The 14374-nt window shown below is 39.7% G+C and overlaps 1 protein-coding gene across 3 annotated transcripts in view; it reads right to left on the minus strand.

The window, feature by feature from the left end:
- Nucleotides 1-738: 738 nt before the first annotated feature.
- Nucleotides 739-14374, minus strand: part of CIBAR1 (CBY1 interacting BAR domain containing 1) — a 38131-nt gene continuing 24495 nt past the window's right edge. For 2 of the 3 annotated variants that reach the window (XM_073330586.1, XM_073330584.1), the window contains one exon: nucleotides 739-1948. In XM_073330586.1, coding sequence (XP_073186687.1) covers nucleotides 1853-1948 — 96 coding nt within the window. In that variant the 3' untranslated portion in view covers nucleotides 739-1852. The remainder of the gene's footprint in view (nucleotides 1949-14374) is intronic. The other variant, XM_073330585.1, reaches the window with a different exon arrangement.

Consider the following 14374-nt stretch of genomic DNA (forward strand, 5'->3'; position numbering starts at 1 on the left):
GCTGTGTGATTCTTCATGACTGTGCCCTCTTCTGTTGTACTTTTAATTTCATCTCACTATACCTAGCTAATGCACCCTAGACTGGGCCAATTTGACTGTTAGTCATCTTCAAAATGGAGATTGTCTGGAACATCCTAATTGCCTCTTTTATTCCCCACCCCTTTTAAAAATACAGCACAAAACTCACTTTTATGCTGTCTATACCCAGTAAGCTGTCAACTAGTTTGTCCATTTGGGTGATGGATTAGATAACTTAGTATCTGAAATGGAAAGGATATGATCTAAGGTCCACATATGAGTGTTTAGTCTTTTCCTCATCAGCTGTTTCCTGGCTACACTTTTACTGTAACATGTCATTCCTAAAACTATTTTACATGTGCCTATCAGATTTTTTCTGAACTACAACATGTTTTAAGAGATTCATTTGGATTTTCACCGGTGTTACATTGTCGCAAGTCTTGTTTTTCCTCAAAACAAGTGTGTATTATAATATCCTACAGTATCAACACTTGAAGATTACACTTGTCCATGTACTATAAATTCTGAACTATTCCTCAGTGCATTCTTTTGTTTTCCCCATAGTACCTAAAAGAGTGTCTTATTTGCCAGAGAACCCAGTTATATTTTACTTAGTTTAGCTAGTGCCTACTTAACACATAATCTAAATTAGTATCTTACTCATTCCTGGATACAGATAAGTGTCAAAATTCCAAATGACAAAGAAAACAGAGTTCCTTAAAAACCTTTATTTTTCCATCATACATAGATACATAGTTTCAATAACTGCAGATTAAGATTAGTAAATACTGAAGTTCAAGATCAATAAAATACTGAAATAACAATCTGGCAGACAGACTTTCACTCCATACAATAATACTGAATATAAATTTGATAAGAAGAGATACTTATATAGGAAAATACACTGAAATCTTGTATCAACTGTCCATAACTGCTCTAGTGGTAAGAATCAGTAACTGAATTGACAAGTATAAAAGGCAAGTATGAAAAGGTGATGTATACTAATACAATGGTTCCTTTATTATGAAGGCACTTTCACGTAAAAAGGAAGCTGTATGAAAAAGTAGAGCTCTTGGACTAGATCCTTGGTTCTGATACAAGCCATTTGCACCATTCCAGTGGTGTAAAACCCATAAAGCTATCTTAACTAGCCAGTTGAGGCTTTCCCCAGTTTGGGGGAATCCGCAAGAAACAAAAAGGTGGAAGATAGCAATGTGCTACCCTGCGCCCTAGTCCATGACATAGGGGCATTGGCAAGGCCAGGATCACTTCTGTATTCTGCTTTGCAGCTGCCACAGCAGCTCTTTGGGGTTGTGGATAGCCAGGCACAAGCTGCAATAGTAGCTGCATTACAACCTTGCTCCAAGATTGGGAGGGAGTGGGTGAAATGAAGCTAGTATACAGATACCCAAATCCTGTGACAAATACAGCTCAGCTAGACCTAAGAATAAGGATCCTTGTGTTCACTATCTAGGCAATAATTAAATATTACAGTATATCACTTTGAATGCAATAGTAGACACAAAATGAAGTTTAACTAAAATTATATAGACTATTCAAGCTTGTAGCGTAATTCTTCTATTGAAATATTTGCTTTTCATTTTCTGTCTACTGAAATCATACATTTTCAGTACAATTAGTTACAAGTGTAACTGACTTGCTGTTCAAGTAACAAACAGGATTAAATGTTGCTGCCAATTTCTTGCTGCTTTGTTGTAATTATTTTAATGGATGACCTCAGTGAAATTCTCATCATCTAAAATATAAAAGCTGTTAAGCAAAGACAGGCCTTCTTGTCATGAAAAAAACAAAAAACTTAGAACAGTTCTCAAAGTTATCTCTCTTCCTTGGTAGCTTCCAATTCATCATCATCATCTTCCTCCTCTTCATCTTCCTCCTCCTCTTTTCTTAGCCGACTGTTAGAAATTTGCTAAAAATGGAATCCAACACGTAAGTCATACTTTTTGCATAACATTTTGGAAAAAATTTCCCCACCCTCCATGCAGTTTTAGGACTGAACTGGTTGTATTATTGTTTTTAAAAAAATATCTAAATTTCCAGCAAGGAATAGAATATCAAGCATAAGACACAGTACATAATATAAACTTCAGCTAGCTAACTGAAGAGACGGATTTTAAAATGTTGCACATATGATACCAGTGTCAGTAAAAGAAAAATAAATATACATTTATGGGACAGAGTTAATGAACAAGTAGCAGTCCAACACAGCTAGGTGGGCCATGTCCAGGCTATGGCTGTTAAAGCGACACCACTAAGGTACCATAGCACCAAAGCGTAGATCCTTCCTGCAGTGATGGAAGGGGTTTTTCCATTGCAGTAGGAACTTCATTTGCCCAAGTGATGGTAACTAGGTTGAAGGAACCATTCTTCTATCAACCTAGCTCTGTCTACACTGGGGGTGTAGGTCGACATACCTACAGTGCTCAGGGGGATAACTTTTTCAGACCCCTGCATGGTGTAGCTATGTCGATCTAACTTTTAAGCGTAGACCAGGCTGTGGGAAATCCAAGTTTGTTTCCTTGATACTGCAAGCCAGCTTTGCAGGGAAGTCTGTGGAGGCCTTGTAAGAATTAGGAAAAAATAATCCAACCTCTTCAGTTAGCCAAGAATCAGCAATGACAAGCTCCAGAGGAATATTCATGTCTTCCTCCTGAGAAAGGATCACCACAAGGTATGGTCTTGGTGTTCTTTCTGCAACCTCCCTCTTCCCACCAATATCAGAACTCCTTTCTCACCACAGTTTTCCATGCATATGAGATGGTATTTCTGTCCCTGCCCTCCTGCTACTAGTTATCGTGGGGGGATGCAATGTATATGTCCTTTCTTTGCTTCCCCAACCATAACCTACATCTGACGTGACTGCTGTTCAATTTTATTCCATCTTCGGAGAGCCTCTGCTGTCCAGTCCCCCTTGCTACTGACATAAGGCCTAAACTTGATTCCCACTCTTTTATGGGAGCTGGGATCACGCCTATAGTTAACCATTCAAAGTAGGTCTTCCTGAAAACAAAACAAAAAACCCCCAACCGAGGTGCTGGAGGAGTAAAACAATGCAAATATTAAAACAAGTCTGGTTATTTTTCTTCTTGATGCACTTTTCTGAAAAGTTAAGGTTTTATTTCCAAGTGTCCTTTGAAACCATCTGATTTATAATTATTACCTAGCTACATTAACAGAGCCCAGACAGGCAGCTATCAGATCATGTTTGCAGTTTTGAACCTGATCTTCTGTGCAGATACTACTTATGAGTCCCATCTATTTTTAATCACTAGATGCAGAAAAAGTTTTTGACTGAGTAAACTGGCATTCCCTAAAAGATATTTCAGATACATCTGGTTTAGGCCCTAAATTTCAACATTGGATTAACTTCTTATATTCGAACCCATATGCTATTATATAAGTGAATGGATAATTATCAGAAACATTCCTCATTTTTAGAGGCAGAAATCAAGAATGCCTCTTATCACCTCTTTTTGCCACAGCAATGGATTTATTTGCCCAGTCACTCAAATAATCCTAATATAAATGGAATTACAATAGGAAACAGGGAATACAAGTAACCCTTATATGCAGAAGTCATGGTATGTGTTACAAATCCAGCTCACACACTACTAGTTGCAAGAGGAAATCTTAAAATTTGGCAAAAAGTCAGAATTTAAAATAACCAAGTCAGAGTGCCTGGATGTAGGTGAGGGCTCTGATTTATAGAATGATATACAAGATAAATACAAATATAAATGAGTAAGTACATCATTAAGATATCTAGGAATATACTTTTCTAAAAGAGGGCAAGACTTACATAATATTAGTTATATTCCTTTGATTAAGAAAGTCGAGACATCTGGACATTTGGTAAAAATATGAAATTTCAAAGACGAAACTACAAGTAGTTAAAAAAAATATCTGATCCTTAATTAGCTTCCTTTTCCAAAGGCTCCCGGTTTTAGTCCCAGGAAGTCTCATAGATCAATGGCATCCACAATAAATAAATTCATTTGGAGAAATAAGAACCCCAGGGTTAATCAATCTATGTTATAAAGGCCAGGATAAAAGGCAGGATTGGCTTTATAACCACTCTTATTAAAAACAACAATAGAAGCTTGGGATAATTTATTTAGAAAGCTAAACCCACATCTATCACCTCTAATATCCATGACAGACAATATAGAAATTAACACCATAAAAACCTAGGAAGTTTAGACATTTGGGAATTTACAGGTATATCAAAATTCTGTCATCTGTTTGGAGAAAATACATTTAGATCCCTTGATGAAATATGATTCACAAGAGACACAAAAATTCCAGTGTATCTATACTGTTAAGACATTTTTCAATGCACCCTACAAAAAGGCACACAAGAAAAAATTGTTGGAAATTGAGAACTATTCATTACAGCCATGAAACACAAAAGTTTACCTTCATTCTATATAAGTAATCTTTAACTGTTACTTAGGGCTTGTACACACTAGCATTTATGTCAGCTACACGTATGTCACTCAGGAATGTGAAAAAGCCACCCCCCTGAGCAGTGTAAGTTACACCAACCTAAGCGCCAGTGTGGACAGTGCTATGGCAGCCAGAGAGCTTCTCCTGTTGACATAGCTACCATCTCTCACAGAAGTGGATTTATTATGCCAACGGGAGAGCTCTCTCCTGTTGCACAGAACATCTACACCAGCTGCACCGCTGTGATTGATTGGCGATTCCTCGATTCAAGGATGATCTCTACCACGGATTTACATATGGGTCCTGAGATGACTTAGGAGTCTAATCCTGGAACCGCAAATCCACCTGTAGTAGGTACAGACATTTTGTGGCAGACCAGCTGCCTGCTGGGAGAAAGTTCTTTTTCCTTCCTTCTCCCTCTCTCTTTTCAGCTTCAAGGGCAAGGTGCTTCTCCTTGAAGTGGGGCATTGCCTGATGGAGGCCATGGCGCCATTGGGGTCGGTTGGTGTCTTGCTCCTCCCAGTTTGTGATGTCCACATCAGTTTTCTTAAGATATGCTTTCAGTGTGTCTTTGTAGCGTTTCCCCGTGGTGATCAGAGATCTCCGACGATGGTGTAGAGGGCTTGTTTTGGGAGGCAAGAGTCTGGCATCCGCACACAATGTCCAGCCCAGCGAAGTTGGTACATGAGGATCATTGCTTCAATGCTGGTAACATTCGCTTCAGTGAGGATGCTGGCGTTAGTGCAGCAATCTTGCCACTTGACGTGAAGGATCTTCCGCAGGCATCTTTGGTGGTACCTCTCCAGACTCTTGAGGTTCTGTCAATAGGTCACCCAAGTTTCACATCCATAGAGGAGTGTGGGAACAACAGTTGTCTTACAGACCTGGATCTTGGTGTCCTGCCGTAGGTCATGGTCCATGAAAATGCATCGGAGCAATTTCCCAAAGGAAGCACTTGCGGACTGGATCCTGTGCTGGATCTCACTGTTGATTTTTGTGTTTTGAGAAAGCTGGCTACTGAGGTGGCAAAAGTGCTCAACTGTCTCCAAAGTCTGACCCTCGATGGTCATGTGCAAGGCCTGTAGGAGGTTGATAGAGCACTTTAGTCTTCTCAATATTGAGTGAGAGTCCTAAGCTTTGGTAAGCTTGTGCAAGAAAATCCAGTGTGGACTGAAGGTCATTCTCAGCGTGCGCAAGGATGACACAGTCATCAGCATACAAGATAAGTAATGGATGCCCTGAAGATTTTAATCTAAAGTCTAAGATTAAAGAGTTGCCCATCCATTCTGTATTGAATGTCAACTCCACTGGGGAGTCGGTGTTTAACGAGGACCAAAATAACTGCTAAATAGATGGTGAACAGGGTTGGGGCAACAACACATCCTTGCTTAACCCCAGTTTTGATAATGAAAGGTTCCATCTCAAGGTCGTTACAGAGAACCATGGCAGTCATCTGATCATGGAGAAGCCTTAGGACCTTAACAAATTTTGGAAGGCAGCCAAATCTGGCCAACACCTTCCACAGGGCTTTGTGACTGACAAAGTCAAAGGCTTTTGTCAAATCAATGAAGGCCATGTCCTGATTTTGCTCCCGAGACTTTTCTTGGATTTGGCGTACAATGAAGATGTCAGTTGTCCTGCTGGATGGTCTAAAACCACACCGAGATTCTGGCAGTATTTCCTCAGTAAGGGGAAGAGGTTATGAGCAAGAATTTTCCCTGCTGTAGATAGCAAGGCAATGCCTCGATAGTTTCCACAGTCTGATTTCTCTTCTCTCTTAAAGATTGTAACAATGTTAGCATTTCTCAAGTCTTCTGGAATCACTGAAGTGATTCTAGTGTGGAATAGCCCTTACAGGAAATAACTACGTTCATGAAAAGCTGGATAGTTGATGTACGCATAGACACCAAAACTGAGGAATGGGAGAACATATGCCGCAATAGTCCCCACACCTCAACACGTTAACAAAAGAAAACTACACAAAATTATTTATTTTGGATACTTAGCTCCCCTTAAAATTAAACAAATTTATGGTACAGGGACAGGCAAATTCTGGAGAGAATGTAATGAAATGGGAGTAATTTCTCCATATATTGTGGACGTGCCCAAAAATTAAGACTGTTTGGAAAAACATTGGAGACTCCATAAGGGAGGGAAATACTGTCAGAAAACCCCTTAGTATTCTTATTAAATTGTCCTGAAACTGTTTTGTAAAAGCCATAAAGAATTGATCTCAGATGCCGCTAAAATTACTATAGTAAGGTGGTAGAAAAGGAGTGGCTCCCATAAATCTACTGACATAACTACTTAGAAGTCTGTGGAAGTTTTGGAGTTTGTGGGAAGACTGTCATTGCCCAACACCACATATGATTGTTTGATAACTTCTTTTGAATAATAAGGAAGGGAGAAACACCTTCAACAATAGTCAAAGTCAAACTCAAAATTGAAATATTAAAGTAAGGAAAATAGGATGGAGGAGGAGAAAAAGCTTAATATTGTGTAGAGTTGTGATAGGATGACTAATAAACAGGTAAGATCTAAATGTAGGAAAAACAGAAGTGTAGACCTAAACATGATATGAAAAACTAACTGGTGCTATCAACTGAAAAGATGGAAGAGGAAGAATAGAAAAGCATCAACCACAATATGTGATCAATAGCATAAATATGAAGAAAGTGACTGGTAGCAGGTCTTGTCAGTACAGCTTTAGGGACTTGCATAGGTCAATTTATAATTTTGTACTTGTGCAAAATACTAAGTTTATCTCTATTTAAGTTGTAAAACAAGTTTTATAAGATTTGTTATAAAATAATGGACCTGTTAATAAAAAATTAATAAATCTGATTTTCAGTGTTTTCTTAATGGTGCTTGAGTTCTCAGTCCTAATCTGCCCCATGACACTGTCAAAATGGCAGCTTCCTGTTTTTAATTGTGGCTTATTATGTTTCTGGCACTTAAACATGTTTAATGACCCTGCCCTTAGTGATTAGGATATTGCATATTACAGTGAAGTTTTCCTTTATGGGAACTTGGATTTCCATTCTACACAGAACCTGTTTTTTAAAAATGAAGTATAAAGATTATAAGGAGCAAGTGATTCACAGTGGGTTCAAACTAGCATTCATGCCATTTGGCAGACTAAGGCCTGTTCTATACACACTTTGTGCACCAGTACTATTTCAGTTAGGGGTTGGGTTTTTTTTGTCTAAAATAGTTTTCCCCAGCATAAAGGTGCCTTATCCCATATGGGAATAGCTATCCTGGTATAAAGTACCTTTGTACCAACACCACTGCATCCACACTAGGAAGGTCATACCAGTTTAAAAATACTAGTACAGCTAAAGTCATACAACTTGTGTGATAAGCCCTAACATATCAATTCTGACATCTACTGTTGCTTTCCTGCATGATATATAGCAGCTTAAAGAATTTTCTGTTTATTGCTACCCAGTTGCTCCCAAGTTATGAAGCATTCTCTATCTGCCTGAGCGATAGACATATTAGAGCAACAGTTCACTTTTTCCACACATTAGCAAGGCACTCCAGCATGGTTTGACAGTACACCTATACAAATTAACAACTAAGAGCTGACCTTTGTTATTTTACATTATGAATTACAATTCCATTGAAACTTACTGCCTTCATATAGTGGGTATGATATATAACTAGAACATTTCTAAAATGTAATACTGGAATATATCATTTGATAGTCATTTTTAAGCTCAGAGTTGTAGCTGCCTGAGTATGAACTTGACAGCTTTGAAGTAGATACAGTAGAGGGAACATCTCAAAAATCAGTTTTGTTATTTGAAAATAAAACTAGTATAAATTAAAATGGATTTTTATGAATATGTCAACTAAACCATTTACTAACAATGTGCTCAAAGTTAAGAATTCAACTGAGGCATCTACATGTCTTCACATTTGATAATTTGTATGCACACCACCTGTTGTGTGGAAGATACACAACTTGCTGCTCTGCCTTTGCCCTGTTAAATTTCAAATTTTAAAAAGTGTGTAATTTACTCTTGACTCTTTAATAGTTTTTTGAATACACACAATGTGCGTACCTCATACATTTAAACTGTATACATCTCTCTATGTATGTCAAGTCTGTAAACAAATAAAATTTTTTTTACTCTGAAGAAATATTTGAGCCACAGGAACTAGCAGAATTCTTTTTCTTGGAGGTGTTGAAACTTGCAAATTAAAGAAAATATAAATTGCATATATAATATAATTGCAAATATAAACCTGAGACACTGCATATCATATGTTAGCATGGAGCAAATTTTTACAACTGTTATAAATTTTTGAAAATATAGATTAACAGAAAATCTATTTACTCACTGAACAAAGTTAAGAGGCAGACACCAATACTATCTGATGGAAGTGCTAACTGACTGAAGAAGCAACCCTTGAAAATTTTTCCTCAATGAGAAATTTGCTGTTTGCTTTCTGTTGGCTGCTGCATTTGCCCAGTTGCAGAGATCTACTGAAGGAATAACCTGTAATGATCTTAAGTAATTAAGGTTAGTTAATTACTCAAGAAATAAGATTCTGTGGTAGGTATTAAAAAACATGACATGCCATAGAGATTTGAGCAGAGAACTAGGAGCCAGAAACTCTCAAATTATAATCTTAGATCTCATTCCAGATCCTCCAATGCCCTTGTAGCAAGTCAGTTACAAAGAATTACTAACAAATGAATACGGGAAGTCTTCCTGCAATCTGGAAGAATTTACGAGGATGACATCTTGCAAGTTTTAAATTATTGTACTTCATGCTTAGATGCTCTAGAAATATAGTGGACTTTTGCTAGAGCGCGCATCACTATAGCGCAGATTCTCATACAGCGCGGTTGTGGCGATGGATCCCAAATTTAAATATTTAAATTGGGATCCATGGTAACGCAGTCCCTGCGTTAACGTGGTACTGCACATGGATCCCGAACCCCGCGTTTTAGCAAGGGTCCAGTGTATCCTACATAGAGAGGTTAAGTATCTAATATGTGTCTCAATTTCCCCATCTGTAAAATGGGGATAATATAACAATACCTTCCAGGGGTATCGTGAGAGTTAGTAAATAAGTCTAAATCACTATGCAATTGCTCGTGTAATTATAGGGTTTTAAATGACCTTGCTTGGTAAAACCATGGTGAGGTAGTTGTCTTGCACAAAAACAGAATAAAGCCAAAGATTATTCTTCTATATAAAATTTTGAAAGCCACTCTGCAGTAAACCCGGTTTAGGAAACAAGGGTGAAATCCTGGTCCCAGTGAAGTCAGTGGCCATTTTTCCATTGACTTCAATGGGGCCAGATTTCAACCTGGATCTGCAACTAAATCTCAAGTATACAAAAATCTGACATAACCTTAGCATGGAATTAAATATCCAAATAAAGAAAGCATAGTCATTCAGATTCTGGTTAGGCTAACAATAATTATAGCTACCAACTCCTCCATCAATAGAGTAAATAAGCAACACAGATTTAAAATAAATAGAAATCTTAGCTCTACTATCTTTGTAGATTGAGCAGGGAAGTATAAAATAATTAGAAAATTTTAGTATTATACAGCTCTGTTAACACTCCATTTAATGCACATCTGCTGAGGGTTAGCTACAGATTAGTGCAATTTTTCATGATTTTTGCTAGTGGAAATGTAGGAGAGCTTGAAATATCTAGAATTAGATTTAACCAGCAGAGCTGTAATACTTTGGCGTTAGATAGCAATTTTGAAGGATTTGTAAGTTCCTAATAAGCATTAAAACTAAGAAACCTTGTACACTCCTGATTTTACTGACAAACGGAGGCCCTGTGAAATTAAGTGACTTGCCCAACATCATATACTGAGTCAGTGGAAAAATTAGAAATATAAGCCAGGTGTACTGATTCTGTCACCTGCTCTGACCGAAAGTGTCTCAGCTAGGTTTCTAACCCTGTCACAGCGGCAAAGACATCTTATCTGATGTAATAGGAGAATCATATACATACACAGTTATTGTTGAAGATTCCAATAATTTGTATTGGATTTTATGCAGAAAAATAGAAAAAGCAAATAAAAGTAGATAGAAGACCAAACCAGGAAGTTTTTTCTGTTTCGTTGATCATTAAGATTAAAACAGAGATCCCATTTCATAAACCAGAAAAAAATCTGTGAGAATTTACAAAGTTAGTATTCTTATCCACAAAACCCAAAACCCCTTCTGAATGAATGTGCCAGTCTGCTCTAGGCATTAAACTCTGAGAGGCCAGTATGATGTAATTTGATTGAGGTCTAAAATTTCAATGAAGGATAGAGTAAGACATCTCTGTTAGTGCTGACGAGCAAGTGCTGGTTCAGGAACATCACCAGACTGAGTCCCACTGCGGTGGCTCCATTTCAATGGAGAGACTAGCCTACTAAGCTCTTGTGGACATTACCACCTGATAGTTCACAACTCTAATGCCCAATGTGGCAAAAGAGAACATCTTTTCCCCCTGAACATCTAGCTTACCTATCTAACTGAAGGGACAAAGTAGACTTGACCCCCGCAGTTAGCTCTTTGAATGGCAGCTGTCACCACCAATTAATTTGGAGTTGGGTGGGTCAGGAGAATGAGAATCCCTCAGGAAGCAGCTGTATAATTTATCTGCTTTCTTAGGAATTGTCTGTCCAGCTGCTGGGTTTAACCAGATACTTTTTGCCAGCTATAATAAACCATCAAAGACTGGCAAAGTATCTCACTTTTAGAAGGTGACTCCAATATATCAAGAACAGATGTGTCGTTTACGGTTCCTAAAGGATGTTCAGGGTAATTAGTACCCAGCCTTTCCATGTGTTTGTGAAATTGGAACATATCTTCTGGAGAGGAGGAAGATGATGCACCCACACTATCATCTGGTGAAGTTTGATCATCCAGATCCATATCTGCATCCAAAAGTTCAATAGGCCCCTTTAGTTCCTCTTCAGGCAGTATGTCTGAGACAAGTAAAGGAAACTGTTCTTTCAGTACCAGACAGTGACAAATCAGGACAGGATATGTCACCTGACCTCTTTTAGGAGAAGGCTCTGTTGGAAGCTGCCTTTCTTCAGCCCTTTTAAAATTCAGACTAATACATAGGGGAAGGCAAATATGGTCATAATACCCAGGGTGGTACCTCCTAATCCAAGGAAGGGTGATTTTATGGTCTGAGGAGTTGGAACTGAGAATCTTGATGACTCTAATTTCCCTCATCCTTTCCCTGGCAAAAGAAGGGCAAGGAATGGTATCAGGCAGGACATGGCCCGATTCTGGATCAGAGGCAGTTTCCAAGGATGACAACAATAGTTTGGTAAGCAAAAAGTCGAAGGAGGTGAGACATTTCCCTGAGGAACCAGTAGCAGTTCTAGGGGCAGGTTCACAGATCTACGGAGAGATCTGTATAGATAGGGAAACTGATTTACCCTGATTTACCTCCCTTTTCTTTTCTGGAGAAGGAAGAATTAGCATCCCACTATCTTACATTTCTTTACCTTTAAGCATTGAGAGTAACTTACTCAATGCTGTATGAAGGGTCCCCCTGATCTGGTCCCCCTCGACTGGAAAAAGGCTAATGTAGTGCCCATCTTTAAAAAAGGGAAGAAGGAGGATCCTGGGAACTACAGGCCAGTCAGCATCACCTCAGTCCCTGGAAAAATCATGGAGCAGGTCCTCAAGGAATCAATTCTGAAGCACTTAGAGGAGAGGAAAGTGATCAGGAACAGTCAGCATGGATTCACCAAGGGCAAGTCATGCCTGACTAATCTAATTGCCTTCTATGACAAGAAAACTGGTTCTGTGGATGAAGGGAAAGCAGTGGACGTGTTGTTCCTTGACTTTAGCAAAGCTTTTGACACTGTCTCCCTCAGTATTCTTGCCAGCAAGTTAAAGAAGTATGGGCTGGATGAATGGACTATAAGGAGGACAGAAAGCTTGCTAGATTGTCGGGCTCAACGGGTAGTGATCAATGGCTCCATGTCTAGTTGGCAGCCGGTATCAAGTGGAGTGCCCCAAGGGTCAGTCCTGGGGCCGGTTTTGTTCAATATCTTTATAAATGATCTGGAGGATGGTGTGGATTGCACCCTCAGCAAGTTTGCAGATGACACTAAACTGGGAGGAGAGGTAGATACGCTGGAGGGTAGGGATAGGATACAGAGGGACCTAGATAAATTGGAGGATTGGGCCAAAAGAAATCTGATGAGGTTCAACAAGGACAAATGCAGAGTCCTGCACTTAGGACGGAAGAATCCAATGCACCGCTACAGACTAGGGACTGAATGGCTCGGCAGCGGTTCTGCAGAAAAGGACCTAGGGGTTACAGTGGACGAGAAGCTGGATATGAGTCAACAGTGTGCCCTTGTTGCCAAGGCCAATGGCATTTTGGGATGTATAAGTAGGGGCACTGCCAGAAGATCGAGGGACGTGATCGTTCCCCTCTATTCGACACTGGTGAGGCCTCATCTGGAGTACTGTGTCCAGTTTTGGGCCCCACACTACAAGAAGGATGTGAAAAAATTGGAAAGAGTCCAGTGGAGGGCAACAAAAATGATTAGGGGACTGGAACACATGAGTTATGAGGAGAGGCTCAGGGAACTGGGGATGTTTGGTCTACAGAAGAGAAGAATGAGGGGGGATTTGATAGCTGCGTTCAACTACCTGAAAGGGGGCTCCAAAGAGGATGGATCTAGACTGTTCTCAGTGGTAGCAGATGACAGAACAAGGAGTAATGGTCTCAAGTTGCAGTGGGGGAGATTTAGGTTGGATATTAGGGAAAACTTTTTCACTAGGAGGGTGGTGAAACACTGGAATGCGTTACCTAGGGAGGTGGTGGAATCTCCTTCCTTAAAAGTTTTTAAGGTCAGGCTTGACAAAGCCCTGGCTGGGGTGATTTAATTGGAGATCGGTCCTGCTTTGAGCAGGGGGTTGGACTAGATGACCTCCAGAGGTCCCTTCCAACCCTGATATTCTATGATTCTATGATCTGAATGAGGGTGTTCCAGGGGCTTGATACCTGCACCACAATGTTACTGAGTCACCCTATTAACAGTGGATCCTCCAGTAGGAACTTGGTGGCTCACAAGAAGCATCAGGTGCCTCATCAGGCTCACAATGAAGTTTCAAGTATAGAACCAATGGCCTCTGATCCAGACCAGAGTACAGATCTGTAATTTGGTCTTGGCCCTCTATAACCCACTCTTTGTTGTGGCTCTGACTTCCAAGGCTGAAGCCTTATGGGGACACTTTTGCAATTTAGTGCATGGAACCAGACATATCAGTTCCTTAGAGATATGCTCTCGAGAATTAGCTTTTTCAGCAGTGGTGTCACCTCTGAGCTTATGGATTCACAGTGACTGGTACCTTAGGTCTGACTCCAGTCAAAGAGGCAGATACCTACACTAGGACTTTCCTGGAATTTTTGACCACCTTGGGGGCCAAACCTGAGGCTGGTCTCCCAGCCCTTGCAGATCCCTGGGTTTCTAGAACTGAAAGATTTAGGTGCTAACGCTTCCGGCAATAACATAGGCTGGAGGCAAATGCAACTCCTTTCTGGCCGTAGGGGTGAAGGTGGTGCACATAGAGCAAAGAGAAGGTGAATGACATTTCCTCAAACAGGTCAGATAACACATGTGTATCCAAAGCAGGAAAAGCAGCAGGGAAAGAAACCCACCTTTGAACCCTGATTTCTTTGTCTTTGTTTCCAACATACTAGAAACAAGGACCTGTGCCAGGGCACTAAGGTTCTTAATCAAAAACCCCTCAAAAAAAGAAGACAAGAAAAAAAGAACTAACGTCTAGCTAAACTAAGAAGGTGATGACACTGGGAACAATATGTTCCTTTGAATTGGGGGTGCAAGGACCTGACAAGTGTTCTGGTCCATCTGCTAGCA

This window comes from Lepidochelys kempii, chromosome 2 (genome assembly GCF_965140265.1).
Source record: "Lepidochelys kempii isolate rLepKem1 chromosome 2, rLepKem1.hap2, whole genome shotgun sequence".
In the NCBI taxonomy this organism is placed as follows: Eukaryota; Metazoa; Chordata; order Testudines; family Cheloniidae; genus Lepidochelys; species Lepidochelys kempii.